Genomic DNA, 23,942 nt, shown 5'->3' with positions numbered 1-23,942 from the left:
AGATCGATAAAAAGTCAGAACAAGTCAAGATATTAGAGATCTTTTATGTTTTATCTATAATTATGTAATTATTACCTTCTAATTTTTTGTAATTATTTTTGTTTTTATCTTTGTAACTTAAAACGTTCTTTTGATATTGGCAATAGAAACTATTTGTAATCATTTTACCTATAAATAAAATACTAACTTTTACGACCAAGAGACAAATAAAAAAAGTCATAAACTGAGTCAAAATTCTGATTATTTTTGTCTTTAAGAAAAGACACCCAATTTTTTTACCGAAACAAGTATAATACAATAAAACTATAAAAACAACTTTAAAAAACTCTCTTTGTTAATTACCAATAGTATCTGAATAAAATTTAAGCCAAAATCCGAACCAGATCATTCAATTAAAAAAAAATTATAGTTTGAACCAATTTTCAATCATTTTTTAATTGGTTATTTGAAAGGTCATGTTTACATATATGATAAAAAAAACACTTGAGAAATAGATCTCTTGTTTCCCTTACAGGCAAGTAATTTCAAGCAACTAAATATATTAATGATTTTGAATAGAAAATAATACGCGTTCCGCGTGCGAAAAGAAATCAATAAAAACTAGATTTCCTATTAATCCTTACGCTGCCAGCTGATGCCTGATTTGCTGCTCGATTGCTTCCAAAATTTTTCCGATTTGATTCCCTTGCAATTCTTGAACCAAACTACAACAACAAACATAATACAAACACAAATCAATGACTACAAACATATGTTCCACATATAAACAAATTGTATTCATTCACTCATCTAGGGAAGCTGCACCCTCTCCTCTGGTTTAGCTATTATTTCCTGATACGTTACTTTCTAATAAAAATGCATGTGAAATAAAATAAAATAAAAAATCGGTTTCCACTATACTCATAGCAACACATTTTACAATGCATAAGCTCTATTGACAATTTGACATCTAACTAGAAATCTAGTGAAAAGGCAATGTGATTCTGCTAGAATTTTTCCCTAGTTTCTTTTCACTTTCTAGTATCTTTCTTATTTCTTCTTTCTTTTATCATTTTCCTAAGCCAAGGCTAAAGCGTCCTATGAATGGATCAACTATCCTATATAGTGGATTAAAATTAGAAGTAACCTAGAAGGTTTATATTTAAAAATTGCAACTCGTCAAACAACATTGTCTTTCCCGTGATGGTTTTACGTAGTTTTAGGAATCCACCGAGTTCTTCATCAAGTAAATTCAAGTGTAAAGATTCAGAACACACACCTGAATTGCTCGTTTTGGCAGAACTGCTGCTTCATATAAACCAAGCAATTTGGCAACCTTCAAGAAATATCAACTATGAGATTCAAGTTCGGCAATTCATTTTTTTGGGGGCCACTTCAAATAAAACGGGAAATAATTTGGTAAATTTGAACATCAAATCCGTGTAGTCACTAGAAACAAGAACAAATATCAGTACTATATCTTATAAAATATAAGCAGGACTGGGGGGTGTCAAATACATTCCACTGGTACACCGACACTGATGTAAAACATATTAAGGGAAAATAAATTTCCTGTCGGATCTACAGCAGAAGCTTTTTTCTTTTTTTCTCATGTATATGGATTGTGGATTCAGCTCTGGCAGCAGCTCTTATCCTCAAGGCATACAATTTTGCTCTTATTACGTACTAAACACTCGTATCACTAGATTCTGCTCAGTCAAAGTTATACAAAAAGATATTGACCAAGTGTCGGTTCAGCCAGCCATCAAATGTCCAACAATAAAACAGTTGAAAAGGAGAAAGTAAGCAAATCATCCAAACTCAAAAAAAAAATAGTAATACCTCTCTTAAGATCTTTTTATCACCAATGCCGATAGGTTGATCAAGGTTGGCAACTTCCCACAACGGCATATTGAGCAGCAGCCTTATAACATCTTCATCCAAGAATGGAAATCTAGCCTAAAGGAAACAAGAGCCAAAAAGGGGGGAAAGATAAATAACTGGAAGGTCCATATTGATTTTTAATAGACTTTGATTATTACCTCCTTCCCATTATCAGCAATACACCTATCATCTCTCCCTAAATTTCTTCTCCAAATTCTTTGCATATCGAGTCTCATTTCCTCGTGTAGCCCCAGCCAACTGATCAAGGCATAGTATGTCATCAGAATACATTAGACGATAATGCACATATATTCCACAATTAATCAGTACTGTTAACAATCAATTAACCTAAGAATTTCAATAATATTGCTTCTCTTGGTAGAATGGCATTAAACTACCACCTTAAAAAAAAGACAAATCTTCTAAATAAATTATCCATCAAGCACTGTCAGTTCAATAAATTATTTAGGTCAAACCTGATTTCATCTTCTAGGGATATAAGGGTCATGAGGTCCTTGAAATGTTAAGTCAACGATTTAGTCCTTCAATAATGTAAAGTGTCATCAATTTAGTTCCCCAATCATGCAAAATGTTGTCAAAGATGTCCCAAAATTAGGATTAAAATAACATTTAATTCTCTCAACTTAACAAAAAAAGAGCAATTTGATGGAACTTTGAAAATTGAGAAACGATATCAAGGACAAATATTTTTAGAGAAAGAAAATGATAATGCTCGTATCTTAGCAGAAGAAATTAGGGGTTTCAATATTTTTGGAAACAAAGTTTGCAGAACAACATTTTAAATCTTAGGAAATTTCTTAAATTTAATTGAATGATGCAAAGATACAAGACTCAACAATTGAGCTGAATATTATAAGATCCTACTAAAACTAAAATGGGCAAGGAAACGTTTTATTTATTAAACAAAGATGAAAGAATAAAAAATGATCTTATCATTGTTCATCATAAACATAAGGACAAGAATAACACTAAAACATAATTTACCGTTTTTATATTAGTACCTTCCACGTCTATAACTTGTCCTGTGTCTCCCATACCCAGCACACTGCTCATCAGCACCAGAACCAACTAGAAGAATCTTTGCATTCGACTTATACTTAATCCGTACATGATTGTTGTCATTATCAGATATATTTGCATCAGAGACCCATCCATTGCCACCAGAAGCAAGCCATAAAGCTATTCCAATATTAAGGTCCTGAAAAAGTACAGACCAATCATCAATTAGAAATACTAAAGATGTTAAAAAACTCATCAAGATGGTTTGCAGTCTAAAATTTCCATTTCACCTCTCAAAAGTTTCAGTCACTTTAAAATTAGAATAAAAAAAAACGATTTCATTCAGCATGAAAACCAACATATCCCTATGTCAATATATCACCTAGTTTAAGTTAAGTACATATAATTCAAAAACTTTTAACAAGGTTCCAATAATTGTAATGTTCAGTACCTAAATCCTTAGAAACTGGCATAGTTAAATTTCTCTTCTTATCACTTGTCAACATCTGAATGTTTTCTTCAATTCACTCTCTCTCTTCCACGGGATCTCGTATTATCTCCAAATAACTAAATTGGGAAATGCTTCCCGGTATCATAGACATGCTAATGACTACCTTGATGATATGCATATCCCCTCTCAACAGGTGCAGTTGCAGTTGGTTGGACATTAAATTACTCAAATCAACCTAAAATAACTAAAAATGCATATACATGACAGAATAAAAATTGTAAATTTCAGATCCAGAAGATTAAGTATTACCATGTAGGTGTTGGCAGGATTTATGAGTGACACAACATGACTAGTTTCGAACACCAAGTCTGACAAGTCAGCATCAATTTCCACAAGTCTCCACCTGAAATTATAAATTGTAGCACCCTTTCACCTGAATATGATAGATGCTAAAAATAGATATTTCGACATAAAGAACATATAATAAATAGGTTCATGATCACAACTTAACTACATAAGAATCCAGTCTAATGACAGAATATGTATATATATATATATAATAAGTAAAATAAAAGAATAAGAGATTCATCCTAACAGAGCAAGTGAGAAATGGACTGTTCATGAAGCCAAGAAAAGGATACCCTTTTTTGTTCTCCTTAATACTGCCGAATGTTATCACTTAATCTGTGTAATTGACACTGTATTTTTTTTTTGCAGTAAACATACCTACCATATGCTAAAGCCTATACATGAAACTAAAAACTAACACAATAAATTTTGATATATACAATTTACGCTTAACATAAGCATCATAAATTTGACACTAATTAAAGGAGTAAAGAATGAGGAATGGAAATTGGATGGTAAGATCATTAGTAATATAATATCACAGAGATTGGAAATTTTTTAAGTTTTCGAACTTATAGTATTGTGGGTTGTTAGGAAAACTTTACTGAATTAGGTCATTTGATTATTCTAATTATTACAGAATCGATCTAAAGTCTAATTCAATCCAAGAAAACCAACTATAAGATAAGATACTTATATACTATAAGTTCGTCATATGACTAGATGTAGAATTTCTAACACACTTTATCATACTAAGGATTGGAAATCTCAAGGGTGGGAAGGAGATACTACAATTTGGTTATATTTATTATAGTAGGTGTGGGATCTCCCACACCAATAATTAAAAATAACTTGGTGATCAAGTTGAAACTTGCTCCAAAGATCACTCAAGTAAATTGATTACCTCCACCTTGTTATTGGGTAAAGTGTAACTTAGATGGAGTGGCCATTAACTATCCTTCTATAATGTGCACAGGACTTTTCAAAGACTATAGGTCTGGGATTATATGTTGTTTTTCAATTTTTCTTTCTCGTCATAGTTCTCTTGAACCTGAATTACTAGGGGTCATGCATGCTATTGAGATTGCTTCTCGGGAAAATTGGTATGGATTGAGAAGATTCTACTAATGTATTTGTTGAAATGTAATGTTCTTTATTATTATTATTTATGTAGGGGAACCCAACTATTAGGTTAGGGTTTTAGAGTTTCTAGACCTTTTGTATTATGCACTATTGTACTCTATAAATAGAGTGGTAAATTGTAACAATGACTTAATAGAAAATAAATTGCTTTTAGTTACTTCTAAGCTCTTTAAGTTGGTATCAAGAGTCAGACCAATGGGTCTTCATTGTTTGTCATCGGCATTGCTTTCTTTTTGCCATTCACCACCATTGTCCGCTGTCACGCGCCATCTTCTCAGTGTCAGAATCTCATCGCGCCACTACTAGTCGTCTGACCAAAACCTCCTAGGCATGTTGTGGTCCCGGTTTTTCTGTTTCGTTGGTCGTGGCTCATATCTAAGGTTTTTTCCCTCAAGTTTATTTTGGAATCCCAAGTTTTTCTCTCCTTGCAGTTTTCTTTGGAATGGCTTCGGGTTTTGGAATAACTCCTCTATTTGCTACTCCTAACATTACTTCTGCAAAGCTCACCTGGAAAAATTATTTATCTTGGTCTTCTTTTGTGGAGTTATGGTTTCTTAATCAAGGATACCATAATCATCTTGAACAAGATGTTTCTACATTACCAGATGAAGAGGAACCCTAGTGGCAAAAACTTGATTTTCAATTATGTGTTGTTCTATGGCAATCTGTGGAACAAGAGGTCTTAGAAATTTTTAGAACTTATAAGACGTTGTTAGGTTCCTAAATTGGGAACCCACTTTCAAGACTCCCTTCCTCCCCAAGAAACACAGAAAGAAAGAGAAGTCTGAATGTTATTCACAAGTATAGTATCTGTACAATCAAACGCAGAGGCATAACCCTCTTCCACAGGTATAAACCCGTAAGCAACTAAGCAATCAATAATTCCCCCAATCCCTTCTACTACTCAGCCTCTATTTATACAATCTTACAATCTCACCAAAATTGTCCTAACTGTTAGTTTGTTATATTCATTTCCTCCTATTTTTCCTCTCATAAACTACCCATCCTTTCTTATTCTTATCCCTATCAATACCCTCCCCTTGATCATCAACCTTGTCCCCAAGGTTGAAATCGGGGTACTGTTCTCGGATGGTTATTTCTTCTTCCCAGGTGGCCCCCTCTGGTCCTCCTTGTTGCCACTCCACTAGCAGTTGCGGCACGCTTCCTCCTTCTGTTCGCTGCCTCCTTCCCAAAACATTCACGGGCCAAAACGAAGGCCCTTCTACCTGCAGATCAGGCGGTAGGTCCTTCTCCACCTAGTGCTCTCCTACTGCCTTCTTCACCTGGGAAACATGAAACACTGGATGGATTCGAGCTGTCTCTAGCAACTGCAATTTACAAGCTGTCTCCCCCACCTTCTGAATCACCCGAAAAGGTCCAAAATACCTTGTTGACAGCTTTGGGTGGAGTCTAGTTGGCATTGAGGTTTGTCTATGGGGTCGTATCTTCAAATACACCCAGTCCCCCACATTCACATTCGCGACCCGTCTCTTTTTATTAGCTTGTTGCACCATAAGATCCTGCGCTCGTTCCAAATGGAACCTCAACTGTTTCAGAGCTTCGTCTCTGGTTTGAAGTTCTTGATTCACGGCCTCTACCAAAGATTCACCAGGAATGAATCTGTGCAAAGAAGGAGGCGCTCTCTCGTAGACAACCTCAAAAGGTGTGCACCTTATTGCTCCTTGGTAACTCGTGTTATACCCAAACTCCGCCCATGATAGCACTGTCATCCAACCTCGAGGCTGCTCTGAACAGAAACACCTGAGATAACCTTCCAGAATACGGTTCACCACCTCCGTCTGCCCGTTCGTTTCTGGGTGATATGCGGTGCTCATTTTCACCTGCGTCCCCTGGCTTTTGAACAATTCATTCCAGAACATGCTCAAGAATAATGGGTCTTTGTCGGTCACGATGGATTTTGGGATCCCATGCAATCTTACTACTTCTCTCATGAAAATATCAACCACCATCCTTGCCGAATAAGGGTGTTTGAGCGGTATGAAATGGGCATACTTGCTCAAACGGTCCACCACCACCAAGATAGCGTCGTACCCATGGGACTTAGGCAGCCGTACCACGAAGTCCATGCTAAGCTCTTCCCAAACTGCATTTGGAATTGGCAAGGGCTGTAGTAATCCTTGCGGTGATGATGCTAAATACTTGTGTTGTTGACACACAAGACATTTAGCCACAAACTCTGTAATATCCTTCTTCATCCCGACCCAGAATAAGGACTGGGCTATCCTCCGGTATGTCCTGTAGACTCCCAAGTGGCCCCTCGTTTAAGTTTGGTGGAATTCTGCCATTAGCCTAGGTAACCACGAAGACTTTGCAGACAATACTAACCTCCCTTTGTAATGCAACCTTCCATGTTCCACCGTGTATGCCGGGTGAGAATTTGGATCTCCCTTAATCTCTTCAATCACCTTTCGTAGCCTCGCGTTGTCCTCCACTTCCCTCGTGACTTCTTCAAAGTCTTGCCAGTAAGGTCTGGCTATCACCGTCAGTTCCTTGTTTTCTTCTTTTTCACCCTCTGCTATTCGAGACAAAGCATCAGCAGCTCGGTTGGTCATCCCAGTCTTATACATAATTTCAAAATCATATCCCAATAGTTTAGCTATCCAGTTTTGTTGATTCTGCGTCGTGATCCTCTGCTCCAATAGATACCTGAGGCTCTTCTGGTCAGTGTGCACTATGAATTTCTGCCCCAGTAGGTAAGGACGCCAATGCTGGATAGCTAACACGAGAGCCATCAATTCCTTCTCGTAAATGGATTTGCTGAGAGTTCCTTCAGATAAAGCCTTACTGAAAAAAGCGATTGGTTTTTTTTCCTGCATCAGTACAGCACCCACTCCTTTACCCGACGCGTCACACTCAATGTGAAAAGGTTGCTGAAAGTCGGGTAAGGACAACACCGGGGCTGTCGTGACGGCGGTCTTCAGTGTTTGCCATGCCTCTTCTGCCCTTTCGTTCCAAGCAAAGCCCCCTTTTTTCAACAGTTCCGTTAGAGGTCTGGCGATTTTGCCATAATCCCTAATAAACCTCCGATAATACCCCGACAAACCCAAAAATCCCCTTAAACTCTTTACCGATTTTGGCCGTTCCCAATCCACCACCGCCTTTATCTTTTCATCGTCCATCTCCACGCCTCTATGCGAGATGATATGTCCCAAGTATTTGACGTGGGTTTGCCCAAACTCACACTTCCTCCGATTGGCCACCCACTGGTCCCGACTCAACGTTTCCAGGACCTTTCCGACATGCTCCAAGTGCTCATCCCAGGTTCTGCTGTAAACGAGGATGTCGTCGAAGAAGACTAGCACGAACTTCCGCAAATAGGGCTTGAAGAGGTGATTCATAGTGCTCTGAAACATCGCCGGCGTGTTGGTGAGTCCGAAAGGCATCACCACGAATTCGTAATGCCCCTGATGCGTGCGGAACGCCATCTTCTCTATATCCTTCTCAGCCATACGGATTTGGTGATACCCGGCCTTCAAATCCACCTTCGAAAAATAGGTAGCCCCTCCTAACTTGACAGGAGGTTGTTCCTGTGGAGGGAGAGTGCTCCCTTGTGAGTTGGGTACTGTACTTTTGTATTCTTGTTCATCAGAGTAATATACAGTACTGTTTTTATCCAGTATTTTGTGTGTGCGTGTGCTGTTTTGAGTGGTAGATAGACTTCTTGACCAAAGAAGTCTATCAAGTGGAGACTTCAAAACAGGTGGTTATTACTACTGGTGTTGATTTTACTAAAGACAGACTTAATTTGTCTTACTTTAGATTCTAAGAATCTCTTTATGGGTTTTAGCAAGGTCCCGTCATTTGTATTGTTTTCCTATTTTCATAAAAAATTGAAATTCTCATTCAAGAATTGTTGTGTAATAAAATATCATTAATTTTAGGTTGAATTAGGTATCAATATTATCTGTCTCACTTACAGCTCTACTCTGTTAGTTAAAGGGCCTCCCATTTAGTGGACAAGAAGAAAAATGGGTGCTGGGGACGAGTCAATCAGTGGGTAATTAGTTGGGAGAAACTAGGCTCTTGAATTCTTGGTGAGCTCGTGATTTCTCTTTCTGTACCGGGTGTCTCTTTTTCCTTTATGTTTGCATCAAATTTCATCTCTGTTTGGGAACATTTCCTAGGAGATCTTTACAGCAATCTTTTTGTATAGATTTAACCACTTCTATCATTATCACACTAAAAAGATGTTTCAGACCATATTTAATACCCCACAACAATGGAAAATACATTATCCTAAGTGAAATATCTTCCAACAGGAAAAAGATGTTTCAGACCATTTTCTGTGCCCCACATAACAATAGAAATATGTTTCAGACCATTTAACAGGATATAGTTTCCTGTTGAAATATTTAATCTGATAATAAGTAAAATTTCCTCTATTTTTTCAAAATTTTCATACCAAATAAATTGGTAAAGTCAACACTATAAACCTAAACTTAATATTACTCAATTATACTTGAAGAACAGACTAATTTAGATAACAATTTAGTCTTGAAAAGGATAGAGAGAAAAAGTCAATTTATGCATTCAAACAAAAAACAAATACATAAACAAAGGAACAAAAAATAAACAGATAGAAAAACAGTAGATAGCATACTTCCTGGAAGGTGCAACTCTTCTTAGTTCATTCAACCCTGCTTTCGCAGATTGTCTATCAGGAGCTAAATGACCATCAAAACTTACATTAAGTAGATCGATTTCATCTGTCAATCCAAAATATATTAAAAAACACATTAACAGAAGGCTCTCGAATTGGAACATGTCAACTCAACCAATTCTCCTACTTTATACATCTCAAAACCGAAAAAGAAACCAATAAAGTTTGTTTCATATAAATTATAATCAACATTAGAGTTGGCAAATTAAGTCAATTTAGACGCACTCACAATTGGGATCTAAGCATTTATCCAATAATGCTGCAAGTATCATGGAGTCCAGGCCACCTGAGAAAAGAATTGCAACTGGAACAAATTCCTCTTGTCTGATACCAGATGTCACTGCCTAAGCAAACAAATCCAAAGAGTCCTATCATGTATACGAATAACACTATCAAGTTTCTCACACATTGCACAAGCACATTAAATTTAATTATATATTATAAATAAAAAATTCAAAGAGAATATTATATGTTTTCACTAATAGATATGAATAAATTAGAGAGAACAATTTTCGAATTTGAGAGGAAACTATAAATCAACAAACATAATTTTTTATATGAAGTGCAAAATTTTTAAAAATCAAATTCAAATTAGATTAAGATTTGTTGAGATATTTTAGGAAGTTTTAGAGTTTATTCTGTCAATATGTTACGAAGTTTCAGATTTTATTCCTATTGGTTTTAGTTTTGTATATTGGTTGTATCTTGGTTTTATTACTAGCATATCAATCCCACAATCTCTTGTTTCCTAGAATAGCCTATGCTCGTTTCTTAAATTTTCCAATCAATACAAGTGTATATATCAGATGTATGTCATGGACTCAATAAGAGTGATGAGTTTGGTATAGTATATAAGAGAAGAAATAAATAAGGGAATGTGCCAGCTGTAACGGACTATTATAAATAATCCAGGGTTAATTGTGGGCGGGGAGTTTTTTTGAAAGGAAAAAGTTTAGGAGAATTGTGGAGAGTGAGGTTCTCTCCAACAACCTCAGTGGGGGAAACACTTTGTAACATTCTATATCATTTCTATATCTATTACGTTGGTAGGTGCAGAATTGGAAATAAGCAATAAAGATTTACAAGACAGTCTTGTTTACAGTTGTGATTCGTAGTTCTATCAGATAGAAATTATGTTCTTCTAATTTTGAGATGATTACAATAATAGTAAACTTCAATTTATCAATAAAATGAAAGAATTTCAATTTGATACAATAATGTTTCAACATTCAGATTTAAAATTGAAATTAATCTTAAGAAATAATGTTTAATAGAAATAAAAATTATGATAAGAAAATAGATCAGATACTCAATGTTGAAAAAACATGTGGATTAATATGGGGAAGGAAATTGAAGAGTTACATTGTCCTTCAAAACTGAGAAGCAAATTTATAATAAAAAAGTAGGTATACAAAAACACAACAAGAACAGCTCAAATAAATTCAAAGGGCATTCAAGAGTTCAAATTCTTTGGCTACAAAAGCTACAGAAGAGATCCAGAAGCAAATAGATATTCTAAAGGTAACAAAACATACAATAGAATCCATTGACCACTTGAATACATTTCGGTCAAAAAAATATCTAAAGATGTCAGTGGAGACATTTAGTAGTTGCAATTTGCATTTGGGAAACACACTAAAGTAATCAAACTTAGTTTCAGAACGCAGCATTGCAACAGATTTTCAATACATTTGGTTAAGTGTCCTTGAATAAGCATTACCTATTTTATCAGTGAAGAAATTCTAAAAGTTTTGTAACATTTACTTTTTTGTGGTTTGAATTCCCTACAAAATTTATTCGTTAAAATATTTGTCCAATAAATGACTGAATAAGATTGGTCATAAAGATAATTAAAAAGGGAACGAAAAATATTGCTTACCTAGACAATATAAGTTTAGCTATTTCCTCCCCACTTTCCCCTTTCACCTCCCTTCCCGAACCCACTTTCTTCTTTTAGTATTCATTTCTCTCATTCACCTCAATATCTTTTTCTTAAATTCAATTATTACTTTTTATACAGTATACACACACATACACTTTAGATAGTATTAGGGTGGCAAAAATACCCGCGCCCGTAGGTATTCGCACATAAAATCTGTTGGTACCCACAGGTAGCGGGTAGCAAGTAGCGTGTAATTTAGTACCTGCTCATTAACGGGTTGAGATCAAGTATCATACTACATGTATCCATAGGTATCTACCCGTTAAGAAAATGAAATTATATTTTTATCCTTATTAGGTTCTACTAAGTTGCTGCTAAGGTTCTTTTTATTTTCGCTTTCTGTAGTCGTCCAAGTGCTATAGAAGTATTTTAGAAAGCATTTCTCACATTGCTATTAGGGTTTCTTCTTGTTTTTAATCTTCTCGGAATTGTTTGAGTGGGTGGGTGTGAGTTTTTCATGGGTAGTGATTGAACCCTAGTACCAATAGCATGACGTGTATCCTAGTGATTGAATCGTGTTTGAATGGGTGGGTGATGTGTATGTGGTTGCTTCCTTGATCCATTTGTACTCAAGGTTTAGTGTTGTGGATGTTGCCCACAAGGTGTTTGATGATATGCCCATCCAAGATGTAGGATTTTGGATTGCAATGATTTTGCGGTTTCTTCAAAATGGGAAAGCAACCAAGGCATTGGGTGTTTTAGGTAGGATGAAGGTTGAAGGGGTGAAGATGGATACTTTTACGGTAGCAAGTGTGGTTCCTATTTGTGAACAAGTGAATGATGTTGTTTGTGAGATGTTGGTTCATTTGTATGTATAAAGCATGGATTGGAAAGTGATGTTTTTGTTTGCAATGCTTTCATTAATATGTATTCGAAGGTGAAAGATGTGGTGTCTTGGAATTCTATGATAGCCAAATGACATAACTAGCCACCATAATACCCTTGGTGTGTCCTAAAAGTTGTTTTCATCATATCTTCTGGCTTCATTCAAAGTTGGTGATAGCAAAACTTAAATCCAGCTTAGAAAAGTATTGAGCACCATATAATTCATCTAGTAATTTATCCACAGTTGTCATTGGAAAAGAATCGCCATGTCCCATCTTTTTTTTTAATCAAAACAATTGGAGAAGAAAATGGGCTATTGCTTGGTTGTATAAGACCTTCCTATAGCATTTCTTGTATCATTTCTTCAATCTGGCTTTTGTGATTATGAGGGTATCGATATGGTCGTACTTTTACTAGATTAGCCCCATTCATTAAATTGATTGCATGATTTTGATCTCTTTCTGGTGGTAGCCCGATGGGAAAATCAAAAACCTTTCGGTATGTATGCAATAAACGAGCCAACTAGTTCAACATGACTTGGACTGTCCCCTGTAACTGGTTCTGCTCTAATTCAGCTGGCTGACATTGCAGCATGAATGCTTGGTCAATAGCATGCGTGTTTTGCCATCTTAGCAACTAATGAAATTCCAACTGCACCAGACTATCAGATTTTTGACCCTACATGACAAACTGTCCATTGACATAGAACTTTAATGTAAGGGAGGGTGCTAAAATCAATAACATGAGGTCCCAACGTGGCCAACCAAGAGGCTCCCAACACTAAATCTACTCCCGCTATAGGTAATAAGAAAGCAGATAAATATAAAACATGATGTTGTATCTTCAATTGTATGTCCCTTACACACCTTTCTGCCAGTCAACGTATTGCAATTCCCTACCAAAACTTTGAACTGAGGTGTTGGTTCAATAGGTAGCTTCAGGAAATGAGCAATTCTTAATTGAGTAAAATTGTCATTGCTGCCACTGTCCACAAAGATATGTAACATGACACTTGCAACTGTCCCTGAAATTTCAATATGCCCAACCCATTGGCTCCTTTTAGGGCATTGTAAGAGAGCTGGTGCTCGGGCTCCACTATCGATTCTACACTGGGAGGAGGGTCTGGTTCCAAGGTTTCTTCCTCAACTTCTTGGACATGTATTAAAAACATGTGTCGGTTTGTGCACTTATGGTTCGAAGTAAATTTTTCATCACATTTGTAACATAAGTTTTTTCTCATCAAATTTATATCTCTACTGGGGTCATGCGTTTTACATTGACATTGTGGTTCGCCTAGGTCAAGGGTTTAGTGTTTGGTGTTGGAAGTAGAGGGGGAAGGGTGTTGTTTTTGTTTGGGAACCGATTAGCAGGAACATAGGAATGACTGTTGGGAGTGTACTTTTCTTCATAGAGTCTGGCAAGAGCCACTGCTTTCGAGACAGATTTTGGGCCTTGTGCAATGACGTCACATCTGGTTTTGGGTTTTAACCCACTCAAAAAACAATCCAACAGTGTATCAGTTGATAAACCGCGACCCTATTAGATAGAGTGGTGAATGAATGGTAAAATTCACTCCCGATCTTGTCTGGGACAACTAGAGCATGGGCATTCATATAGTGAAGGGCCAAATTCTGTTTCCAAAACTTTGATAAAAGCTGCCCAAGATTGAAACGTGTTGGTTTTAAGCATCATTTGGAACCAGGGAACAACATCTTTGTCCTTGTGAATACCAGCGATTATTAACCATTGAGCCTTTGGGGTATGATAATATTCAAAGAACTGTTTTGCTTTGAAGTCCATTGTAGCATTTCACTACCATCTACGCAAGGGAAGTCTAGTTTGACGCTTCAAACATGAAAGGGCTGGTTGTCCAAATCGTGGTTGCCCGAGTTTGAACCACCATCGTTTATCCACTCAAACAACTCTGCAATAGCCAAATCCAGACCTGGAAATCTTTTCGCAGTTGCTTCTTCTCTTTTCCCCCCTCCATGTGGATTTGTTCCAAAGCTTCAAGCATTTTCTTCGTATTATGCTGGAGTTCTTTGAGGCCGCTGTTTTCAGCCATGGTAGCAATGAAAGCACCAATGCACTAAAATAGAATATAGAAAGTTATTGTATAATGATGTAAATTATTGTTCCACGCCCCAACAAAAGCTGGGTACTGAAAAGTCACCGATAACAGAAAATTTAGAGAGGATAAGATGGAGAAATTTAGGGGACCCAATTCAACAACACCCAATAACCCAAGACATCTTCCCCTCTCTCCTTAAATCAGCCTAGCCTCATGTAATCACCCCATTTTCTGTTAGGGAGTCTTTTTCTCTCACTCTTCCGAGTGTTCATTCTTTTCTGCTCCTGTACCAGGGGTCCCTTGTCTCCAACCATCTCTTCGTCTTTGCTGTCTACTCCTTCAATAATTTTTGCACCTAGGTCCCTTACACAATGTTTAGTCATAGAGACAGCCCCATGGTGAAGTTAATAAGAATATAATTTAAGACTCAAATTCATTGATCCAAAATGTAAGAGAAATCCCCACAGCTGAAACTGTCTTCACAGTCTTGACAAAGTACAAACCAAGAAGAACATTTATCCTTGATGTAGCCAACAGTTATAGAATACACAATATCAATGACAAAACTCATCACCAGTTCCAGTTAGGTTGCATACCTGATAAACATTATACAACGAAGTACGTCGTAACACAGATTCCTTTAAAGCATCAAGCAAACTATGAGCTGGAACCGGAATTGCAGATTGAACTGAGCCTGCATAATGAAGACATGCCTAAACCTAGTAAGACAAAGATGCTAGAGCAGAGTTCCCAAACAATGCAAAAGGAAGTAAGGAACTAGAATGTATGACAGAAATTAAAGTACTGAATAGCTAAAAATTAAAGCACCGAATAGCTAAGTAGAACTTTCGCACACTATTATACACTAATCACCTGTTTCATTTGGAACTGACTCTGAAGAAGCCAGATGTATAGAACGTTGCCCCCTGGATAACTTATGACAGCATGTTTTCAGGTCTTCAGAGCTTGGTTCAACAGAAATTCTATCCCACTTGATAAGTTCAGTTAACATTGAGTTTACGTATCCATGCATTTTGACTTCAGCTACCAGATAGCCGCTTGGTTTTGAAACATCCACATGCAAATTATATATTCCACACGGTAGCTCTTCCCAGTAACTAAAACATCCTATCCCATTACGAGTTTCATCCTCTGAAGCAAATTAATATTTTTAAGTCACAACTCATTCTTCCAAAATTCAGTTTACAAATTCAAGAACTGACAAAACTAACTATAGTTTTAAAACCTAAACCAGGCCAATAAGATTAAAATGTGCTGAACAAAGAAAACCAGAGGTAGACTTTAGAATTAAACCAGGACATTCATCTTTCAACGATTTTCATTTTTCTCGTCAAGATGAAATTTTTAGTCAGACCAGTAATCAAAGAGTGACCTAGCCACTAGCCCAGGTTTACAACTATGCTAGTAAGAAAGGTCAAATAATCTATTACGAGCATAAAGGTACTCTATAAATAGATATTACAGATATAAAATCAATCAGGAACCTAAATCACAGCTTAAGCTTTAAGCAGATTTGGTTGTTGACAACTAAAACTAAAATCATACATGAGAAAGTGGGAGAAGAAAAAACATTTCAAGAAGTGATATTTATCATTTTTAAAAGACTTTCATCCGTTGTCTTTTAATTTTCAATGAAATAAATTATTGTTCCAAAGTTATCAAACAGGTATTAGGCTCAATCAAATCAAATGGTGAGCTTATGTTGTTACAGGCCTGACTAAACGTGTATATTAAAGGAGATACGTGAGTGGATAGTAAAAAGATCATAAAGAGCAAGAAGACAATGCTTGTCAAAGACGACGTAAGAAAAGGTGGTTGACAATGACAATGTATTGGAATGTAACAAAACGGACAGACAGCAGCACTAGGCAAGGATGGATCGGGGTAAGAGGACCAGAACATAGGGCAGTAAAGACAAAGAACGAGTAGAAAGGATGTTGATCTCTGGGCACTTATTGGCAGGAAGCACTTTGGCAGTTCTTCCATATTATTTTATCTTCTTCCTGTGAGAACATAGTTTTATCTTTACTGGCATTTTCTATCTGTTTAGAACCAGTATCAACAATATTGAAAGAAGAAGCAGGAGTCATCCGGCAGCACCATATAAAGAGCACATTCTCTTTCCTGCACGCCTTTCATAATGGCACATCCCTCTATTAGAACAAGACCAGACTGAGTGCATAGTTTACAATACCTTCCCACCATCACTAAATTACAAAAATGGTCAATACTTAACTAACCGACAATAGACTGTTCAGAAGCAAGATAATTATAGCTGTTTCGGGTATTCTTACCAGGGGCAAACTGAACTGGCGAAACAGGTGAAACGGAAGAAAGCAGAAAGGTTGAGTCATCTTCCGTGGGCCAGTGAACGAGAAGGCTCCGCCGACCGAACCCATCCCGACCAAACCAAAGAGTCCTGGAGCTATCCTATAGCAGACAAAGAAAGCACCGCCTCTGACACAATGTCCGCGAAAATCATGCCGCAAAAGATTCAAATACAAAGAAACTTACCACTGGGTGTTACCTGCCAATAAATGATAGCCCAAGGCCCTTTAATTGCTGAAAGAACACCCAAAACTGTACTTTTTCCACATTCAACACATTGACCAGCTGAACAAGAACCACAGGAACAACACTCCCCTAGAGTCCGCATGAGAAACTCAGTATCGTTGCAATCACTTTCCAGGTCAAATCCACCGAAAATCTCACCTGAAAAGCAAAGTAGAAATTAAAACCAGAATGACTAAAAGAAGAAGAAAAAAACGAGGGACAGAAAGTAGCACAGAATACCGTTATACACGAGAACATTCCCTGACGCATCCACCAGTGGCTGAATAAGCGGATTAATTCCCCTGAGCTGCAAGGTTGCACCGAAGAAATGAAGCTTCGCGGTGTGGATGCCATCGGCGTTGTCGCGTTCGGAAGATGACACGCCATCATCCATGAAGGATGAAATTAGATTTTCCTCGGATTGGAGAATAAGTTTCTTGGCGCACACGCTATCGGGGCCTCTTCTCCGCAGAGCTGCTTTGAGATCATCCAAAGAGAACAACAACTGTGGCAGATAAAAGGAAATGGTACGAATTGCTATAACCACTTGATTTAGAGTTTTTGATGGATTCAAAGAGTAAGAGTTGCACTTACTTTCTCGGTTTTCCGAGTTGAGCTTGTTGAATCGAAGGGCAACCATGAGGTGTCAATACGAATGCCTGAGACAATCAACGCTATTCCGCACATCTCGTCTTCTCTATTCTGGCAGCAGGTCAGAGTAAGGTGGTTTTACGTAGGGTTTTGACAGAGTCTACTTTGACTTTAGTAATATTAATATTTAAAATATTCAATTATAATAAAATCAGCTTCCGTAGCATAGTGGTAGTGCGTTCGCTTCGTAAGCGAAAGGTCGCGAGTTCGATCCTCGCCGGGAGCTTTTTTTCACTTTTGTACTAAAATCGATTTTAAACTGGAATCAACGAGAGAGCAAAGGAAATACTCACTCTTTGTAAGGTTCCACTAATTTTGTGAAATTTATTTTTTTTAATTTACACTACAACTTGTATTTTTTTTATCAAAAAGAATTTTATTCGAGACAAGTAAGACTTTATGGATAAATAAAAGTTCTTAACATATGTTTTATTTTTTATTTTCCTCTCATGTTTTAACTTTTTTAAAAACTAAATAAACATTACTTATCCTAAACAAATTAGTTGAAAAATAAAATATTATTAAATATTAATTTTGAATAATATAAAATTGGCTCACGTATTAACATGTCCTTTTACTTATCAATTCTCATTTTTTTTATTAAACATATTTTTGCAAAAACATATATTGGTTAATGAATAATAAAACAAAATTCGAATATAGAAAAGTCTGTTTAATTGAAGTTCAAGATTTTGTTTGGACAAAATCGTCTAGAGAGAGTATATTGTCTAAAAATTCAAGTTTTGAAATTTAACTAACAATATTTAACAAAATATCGTTTAGTGAAGTATAATGTTTAAGCAAGTGCATATCAAAATATCTTTATTAAATGCTTGTAATATAAATAGTGATGTGCCAATTATAAAGGGTTAAATATGTTTTTAGTCCCTAAACTATTGGCCGTTTCTGGTTTTCGTCCCTCTTTCAAAGTAAGGTACAATTTGGTCCTCATTCTTTTCGAAAACGCTCGTTTTAGTCCTCGAAAACTAACACTGTTTAAAAAGTTGGTCCTCATTTAGCAACAAAATGAGGACTAAAACCAAAGTTCCGAGGACTAAAACGAACGTTTCGAAAAGAATGAGAACCAAATTGTACCTTACTTTGAAAGAGGGACGAAAACCAGAAACGGCCAATAGTTTAGGGACTAAAAACATATTTAACCCAATTATAAAAGGATAAACAATATTTGACAAAAGTATGTCTAGTGAAAGTAATAAATGTTATATATCTTATTATTTTTACTATTTTGAAAAAGCTCAGACTTTCGATAAACGTTTATATTACGAATCATGCTTCAACACTCTATCAACGTATAAAACATTAAATGAATGTATGTACTACACTTTGTGTGCTATGTTTTTTCATCTCTTTATTTGTATAGATATTAAGAATACCAATATCTACTTAAAAGCATTGCACGAGGATCAGAAAGACATTATGAAATAAGAACACATTCCTATAATGTTTCATAAAGTTTTATGTCTTACCATAGTTGTACAAGCTCTCACTGCAAAAGCAATGCTCCAATATCAATTGATAGAAAATGACAATTCAATGATCTAAACCAAGATAAACAATATATTTTTCAGTGATGAAATGTTATTTCAATAAATTATAGTCACAGTGAATAAATCTTTTACATTTTGTGCATGTATCATAACATAATTGCTTAAACATATATGATATTGCAAAGATATCAATTGCTAAAGATTGTAAATCATAAGCATATCAAGTATATTTTTCAATACTCAAATCAAGTATAATTTTAAAATTTAAGCACAGAGTATTATAACTAAAATGCTAGTTATCATGCAACAAAAGATGATACATATTAACAGAGTTATGCGGCAAAATTAAAAGTACTTGATTTGAATCAAAATGATGCACATATGTTTATGCATAATGGAATTCAATGTGAATTTGAATGGGATGAAGCATATAATGTGCATTGTACTTAAAACACATATACAATGACCATTCAGACTTATACATCATATCAGATATGGTAATTAAATGCATATTTAACTAGAAGTGATCATCTAATCGATTATACTTTTTGCTTAATCGATTAAAAATCTGCATCATTGTATAAACAGAGCATATTGATAACAGAGTCTTTGTTACTTGGATTTAAACCTGCAGAAACATGTTCTTTATACCATATGGGGCCAGTATTCAATAGAATGTTGTATATTTGTTTATTCTATCAATCATGGATAAAATATCAATTTCAAAACATTAAAAGATAATGAACATAGATTCATTATCAATTTCACAGCATCAAATATCATATCAATATGCCATAATAAAATCAATTTGGTACCATAGAGCTTGATTCCTACATATTCAGATTTCTAGTAATCTGAAGTAAACTCAATTGTTAATCATAGAGCAATTCAATCATACATTCAGATTTGGACATTTGAATCAATCAATATCAACCAAAAACAATTTCCAAACGTTTAAAGTACAAATTATTGGATATATATATATATATATATATATATATATATATAATCAACCAACAACATAATTAAAATACAAAAATATGGAGTATTGTTCAGAATAAAAGTGCGGATAATAAAAACAAGCACCTATTTAGCTAACACGCCAAAAACTAAAGCATTAAAGTCTAGAGCCTTAAGTTTTGAGTATTACAGATTTCCCAAAAAAAAACAAATGATTTGAATGAAAAGTTATTATAATCTGAAATGTTCACAAAGTCTTCTTCTTCCATACCCTCTTCACTATTAGTCCAAATGTTTCCATCTTCTTCATCTTCATCATATAGGTTTTGATTATTTAGTTTTTGCTGAATTTTTGTAATTGATATTTCAATTTTATCAAACCTAGCAATGTGAAGTTGCATTTGATTAACCATGTATCTTTCAAAATCAGTTATGGGTTTGAAAGCATTTGAAGCAGGTCCAGCATTTGAAGCATCCACATTAAGTGGCTCCAAATCTTCTCCTTCAATTGTTTAATGTTCGTCCTTGAAGGCCCATCCAGTTTCACATTTTTGTAGTCCCATAAAGCAAGCTGGAAGATGAGATTGATCTTGTTACAACTTCTTGTTACTTCGTCTATGAGGTCAACATTGTAATGGCACATAACTTTTGATAGAAAAACAACATATGGAAGACAAGTCATATTATGTGTTGTGACCTTGATCATATTATCAGAGACAGCTACAACCTAGTTAGTTTGGAGTCTTCGTTTCAGAGCATGAACCAGATAAATGTCTTATGTGGTCAATTGAGCATGGCTGCTCCTCCTAGGAAGTAGAATCCATGCTATTATGAATGCACATAGACGATCATATATTTTCAATCCTACAACTCTATACAGTATAATCTTTAGGCACTTCAGGGTTCCTTAAACATGCTTTGTATATAGCCAGATTATTTACCCCAAGTATTCTTAGATGAGACTTATAACCTCTTGGACGAAAGCTAGCAAGGGATGTCCAAACGTCTTCATCTAATATAATGTTTACACCTTTTACTCTAGAACACAATATACCATCAGTAACTTTTAAATTTTCATAAAACATTTTTCCAAAATCAGGGTATCAATCACCAAACATTTCCACAAAGTTTGCCAACCCTTGGTACTTCAACTAGTCCTGGAAGATGAACCCTTCTCTACGAAAGAAATTTATCCCTGTGTATTTGTGAGATATGATTTTTCGAATGCGCCAAAAGCATACGAAATTTGTTTGGGCTTCATTATCACTTATCCACCTAGTGGGACTTGCTGATCTCACTTTGGGAGTAGCCCTCTTTGTGCATTTGGAGGTGGAGACCATGTTTTTGCAGAGGGTAAGTGTGATGTATATGGTAGAAGAAGGATTGTTGGTTTGAGAGTCAAGATGGTGATTAAGGTTTCAATAGATTTGGACAAAAGATGAGTTTGAATCTTAGGTTTCTAAGAGCGAAAGTAGAAAGAACATCTTAATTGATTAGGGTTCAGTCTAATTGATTAGAAGAAGTTAGAAACCTATTTAAATCAGAAATGTCCTTGCTGGAGTTGTTTTAATCGATTACATTCTTAATGTAATCGATTAAATCAATGACAGGCCCTTATTTTCAACAAAATAGAGAAAAGCACATAATTGATCAGGGTCTTTATCTAATCGATTAAATTATGCAGAATTTGTCATTCTTGAGGTTTTCATACATCCTACTGGTATCTAACACAAAGTACATATGATACCAAACAACATGTTTATGCAAAATAGAAAATATGAATGTTTTACCAATGCTAAAGCTTGTTACCACTTTTGATGTCTCTTAAGATGTCATGAGCACTTTAAATTGTGAGATATGCTTCAACTTTGTACATTACCTTGAGCATAGTCATTTTCAATTCCTCTTACTTTCATGCAAAATAATTTAAAGGTTCGGATGCAGGTACCCAATTGAATTTAGGTCCTTTTATGTTAGGAGGTTTTAGTGATTCCTTAGGAATCCATTTAAACTTGCCCTTGGGTACACCAATATTTCTATAGTAACAAGACCTTGATGCATGACTGATGAGTGCATATTTATGCCCACATTTATGTTTTAAAATTCAAATTTTTGATGAGATAATTGTGCTTAAATGGTTGATTTTAAGTGGATTTGTGATGATTGAAATTGTTGAGTTTGGGAATTAAAGAGATGTAAAAAGTTAGTTTTAGCACATAAAGTATTCTTGGATGTTCTAATGTTTATTTGTGCAGCTGAAATTAAAGTTTAATTGGTCCAAATTGCAAATTAAGGCCCAAAACCAGCTTTTATTTGAAAAATAATGTACAAATGGGCCAACACGCAGACTTTACCCTTGCACCTCCTAAATTTCCCTACATACACTCCTATTTTTGTGAAACAGACCAAACAACCAAGCCCAACACTAAGCATTTTCTCCTACAACCCCTAAAATTTCCTATGCCTACCCCTCCTAAATCAGACTCCACTAGATCATGCCACATGTCCAAATCCTTTGCACACCAAATAAACCAACCAGAACATGCCTGTCGCAACCGGAATCGCGACGGGACGACGATCCAAAAAGAAATCGCGGGTTTTGAAAAGAGATTTTGGAGTCGCCACCATAGTTTATTATGGAAAACTACGGAAAAACCATAAAATGAAAAGACACGGTCCGCGAAAACCAGATTCTGGGTTCGGGAGTCGGTTACGTGTAGGGAAGGTATTAACACCCTACAACGCCTGCCTTAAGGCAGTACCTTTAACTAAATGCATGAATATGATGTGATTTTCAAAATGTTTAACTATCCCCTAAAATAAAATTCTAAAATAAACAAAACATATTTTTTAGTTTTTTGGGCCCGACAAGGATTGACCTTGCTCCTACGTATTCTCATTCAAAAATGAGAAATCAGGGTTACGTAGTTCTTTTAGAAAACTGCTTGAAAATTTGTTTGAAAATTGTTTAGAAAATTTTGTTTGGAAAATGATTATGGATAAATTTGGATTTTTGGGAAAGTGAACCTGACAAGGACTAGCCTTGCTCCTACGTATCTCCACTTTTGATGGAGAATCAAGGATAACGTAGTTCTGGCAAGATTGTTGGTTGTTTAAAATTGTTGATGTTTTTGGGTTTTTTGAAGATTTTATACCTTTTTTTGTATTTTGTTTTTTTTTTTGGAAAGAGAAAAGGTTTTTAGCACAAGGACGATGCGTGCGATCACACATGTGCTTAACCTTTTAAAACGTATTTTTGTAATTTTACTTAAGAAAGGGAAAAAGTTTTTAGCACAAGGACGATGCGTGCGATCACACATGTGCTTAAACCTTTAAAATATATTTTTTGTAATTTTAGAAAAGAAGGAGGAAAGGTTTTAGCACAAGGACGATGCGTGCGATCACACATGTGCCTAAACCTTTTAAATATATTTTTTGTAATTTTAGAAAAGAAGAAGAAAAGGTTTTAGCACAAGGACGATGCGTGCGATCACACATGTGCCTAAACCTTTTAAATATATTTTTTGTAATTTTAGAAAAGAAGAAGAAAAGGTTTTAGCACAAGGACAATGCGTGCGATCACACATGTGCGTAAACCTTTTAAATATATTTTTTGTAGTTTTAGAAAAGAAGAAGAAAAGGTTTTAGCACAAGGACGATGCGTGCGATCACACATGTGCCTAAACCTTTAAAATATATTTTTGTTAATTTTATTTTTTTATAAGTAAAATTATTATATATATATTTTGAAATAAGTGGATATTTAAAAGAAATAAATAAAATAAAATGAAATGAAATAAGATGAATAAAAAGGCAAATAAATAAATAAAAAAAAACAACAAAATGGGGGTGCCAAAATAAATAAAAAGGGGTGTCGAACGGTCAGTCGAAAAGCTTCGTTAACG

The 23,942-nt window shown here is 35.5% G+C and overlaps 1 protein-coding gene and 1 non-coding gene across 5 annotated transcripts; one reads left to right on the top strand and one right to left on the bottom strand.

Moving 5' to 3' along the window:
- Window positions 1–352: 352 nt before the first annotated feature.
- LOC124821754 (Asparagine synthase family protein) lies at window positions 353–17,627 on the bottom strand. 4 transcript variants are annotated; one of them, XM_047293688.2, is made up of 14 exons: window positions 17,513–17,627; window positions 17,159–17,423; window positions 16,893–17,077; window positions 16,660–16,795; window positions 15,218–15,496; window positions 14,941–15,038; window positions 9,736–9,850; window positions 9,447–9,552; window positions 3,644–3,737; window positions 2,886–3,082; window positions 2,022–2,121; window positions 1,822–1,938; window positions 1,259–1,315; window positions 353–704 (listed from the first exon to the last, which is right to left on the bottom strand). In XM_047293688.2, exons 1-14 carry the CDS (start codon window positions 17,603–17,605, stop codon window positions 591–593), a joined length of 1,956 nt encoding a protein of 651 aa, XP_047149644.1. In that variant the 5' UTR covers window positions 17,606–17,627; the 3' UTR covers window positions 353–590. The 4 variants fall into 4 exon arrangements, 1 of the variants encoding a protein (XP_047149644.1); XR_015780759.1 differs by lacking the exons at window positions 353–704; window positions 1,259–1,315 and adding an exon at window positions 2,340–2,405 and having other exon boundaries at window positions 1,887–1,938; window positions 2,869–3,082; XR_015780757.1 differs by lacking the exons at window positions 353–704; window positions 1,259–1,315 and adding an exon at window positions 2,340–2,405 and having other exon boundaries at window positions 1,887–1,938.
- A 96-nt stretch (window positions 17,628–17,723) lies between these two features.
- Window positions 17,724–17,795, top strand: TRNAT-CGU (transfer RNA threonine (anticodon CGU)). The gene has a single exon. It is a non-coding gene; the product is annotated as a tRNA-Thr (tRNA).
- The last annotated feature ends 6,147 nt before the right edge of the window (window positions 17,796–23,942 follow it).

This window comes from Vigna umbellata, chromosome 7 (genome assembly GCF_029865625.1).
Source record: "Vigna umbellata cultivar VRB3 chromosome 7, Vumbellata_1.0, whole genome shotgun sequence".
Classification (NCBI taxonomy): Eukaryota; Viridiplantae; Streptophyta; class Magnoliopsida; order Fabales; family Fabaceae; genus Vigna; species Vigna umbellata.
Note: the sequence above shows the minus strand (reverse complement) of the source record. Positions and strands in the feature narration are given on the sequence as shown.

Excerpts from the sequence above, each read along its gene's own strand:
- LOC124821754 (XM_047293688.2), bottom strand. The coding sequence starts at position 17,605 with ATGTGCGGAATAGCGTTGATTGTCTCAGGCATTCGTATTGACACCTCA. Across the intron at positions 17,424-17,512 it reads CAACTCGGAAAACCGAGAAA|TTGTTGTTCTCTTTGGATGA; the intron begins GTAAGTGCAACT and ends TATCTGCCACAG. Across the intron at positions 3,083-3,643 it reads ATCCTGCCAACACCTACATG|GACCTTAATATTGGAATAGC; the intron begins GTAATACTTAAT and ends GTACTTTTTCAG.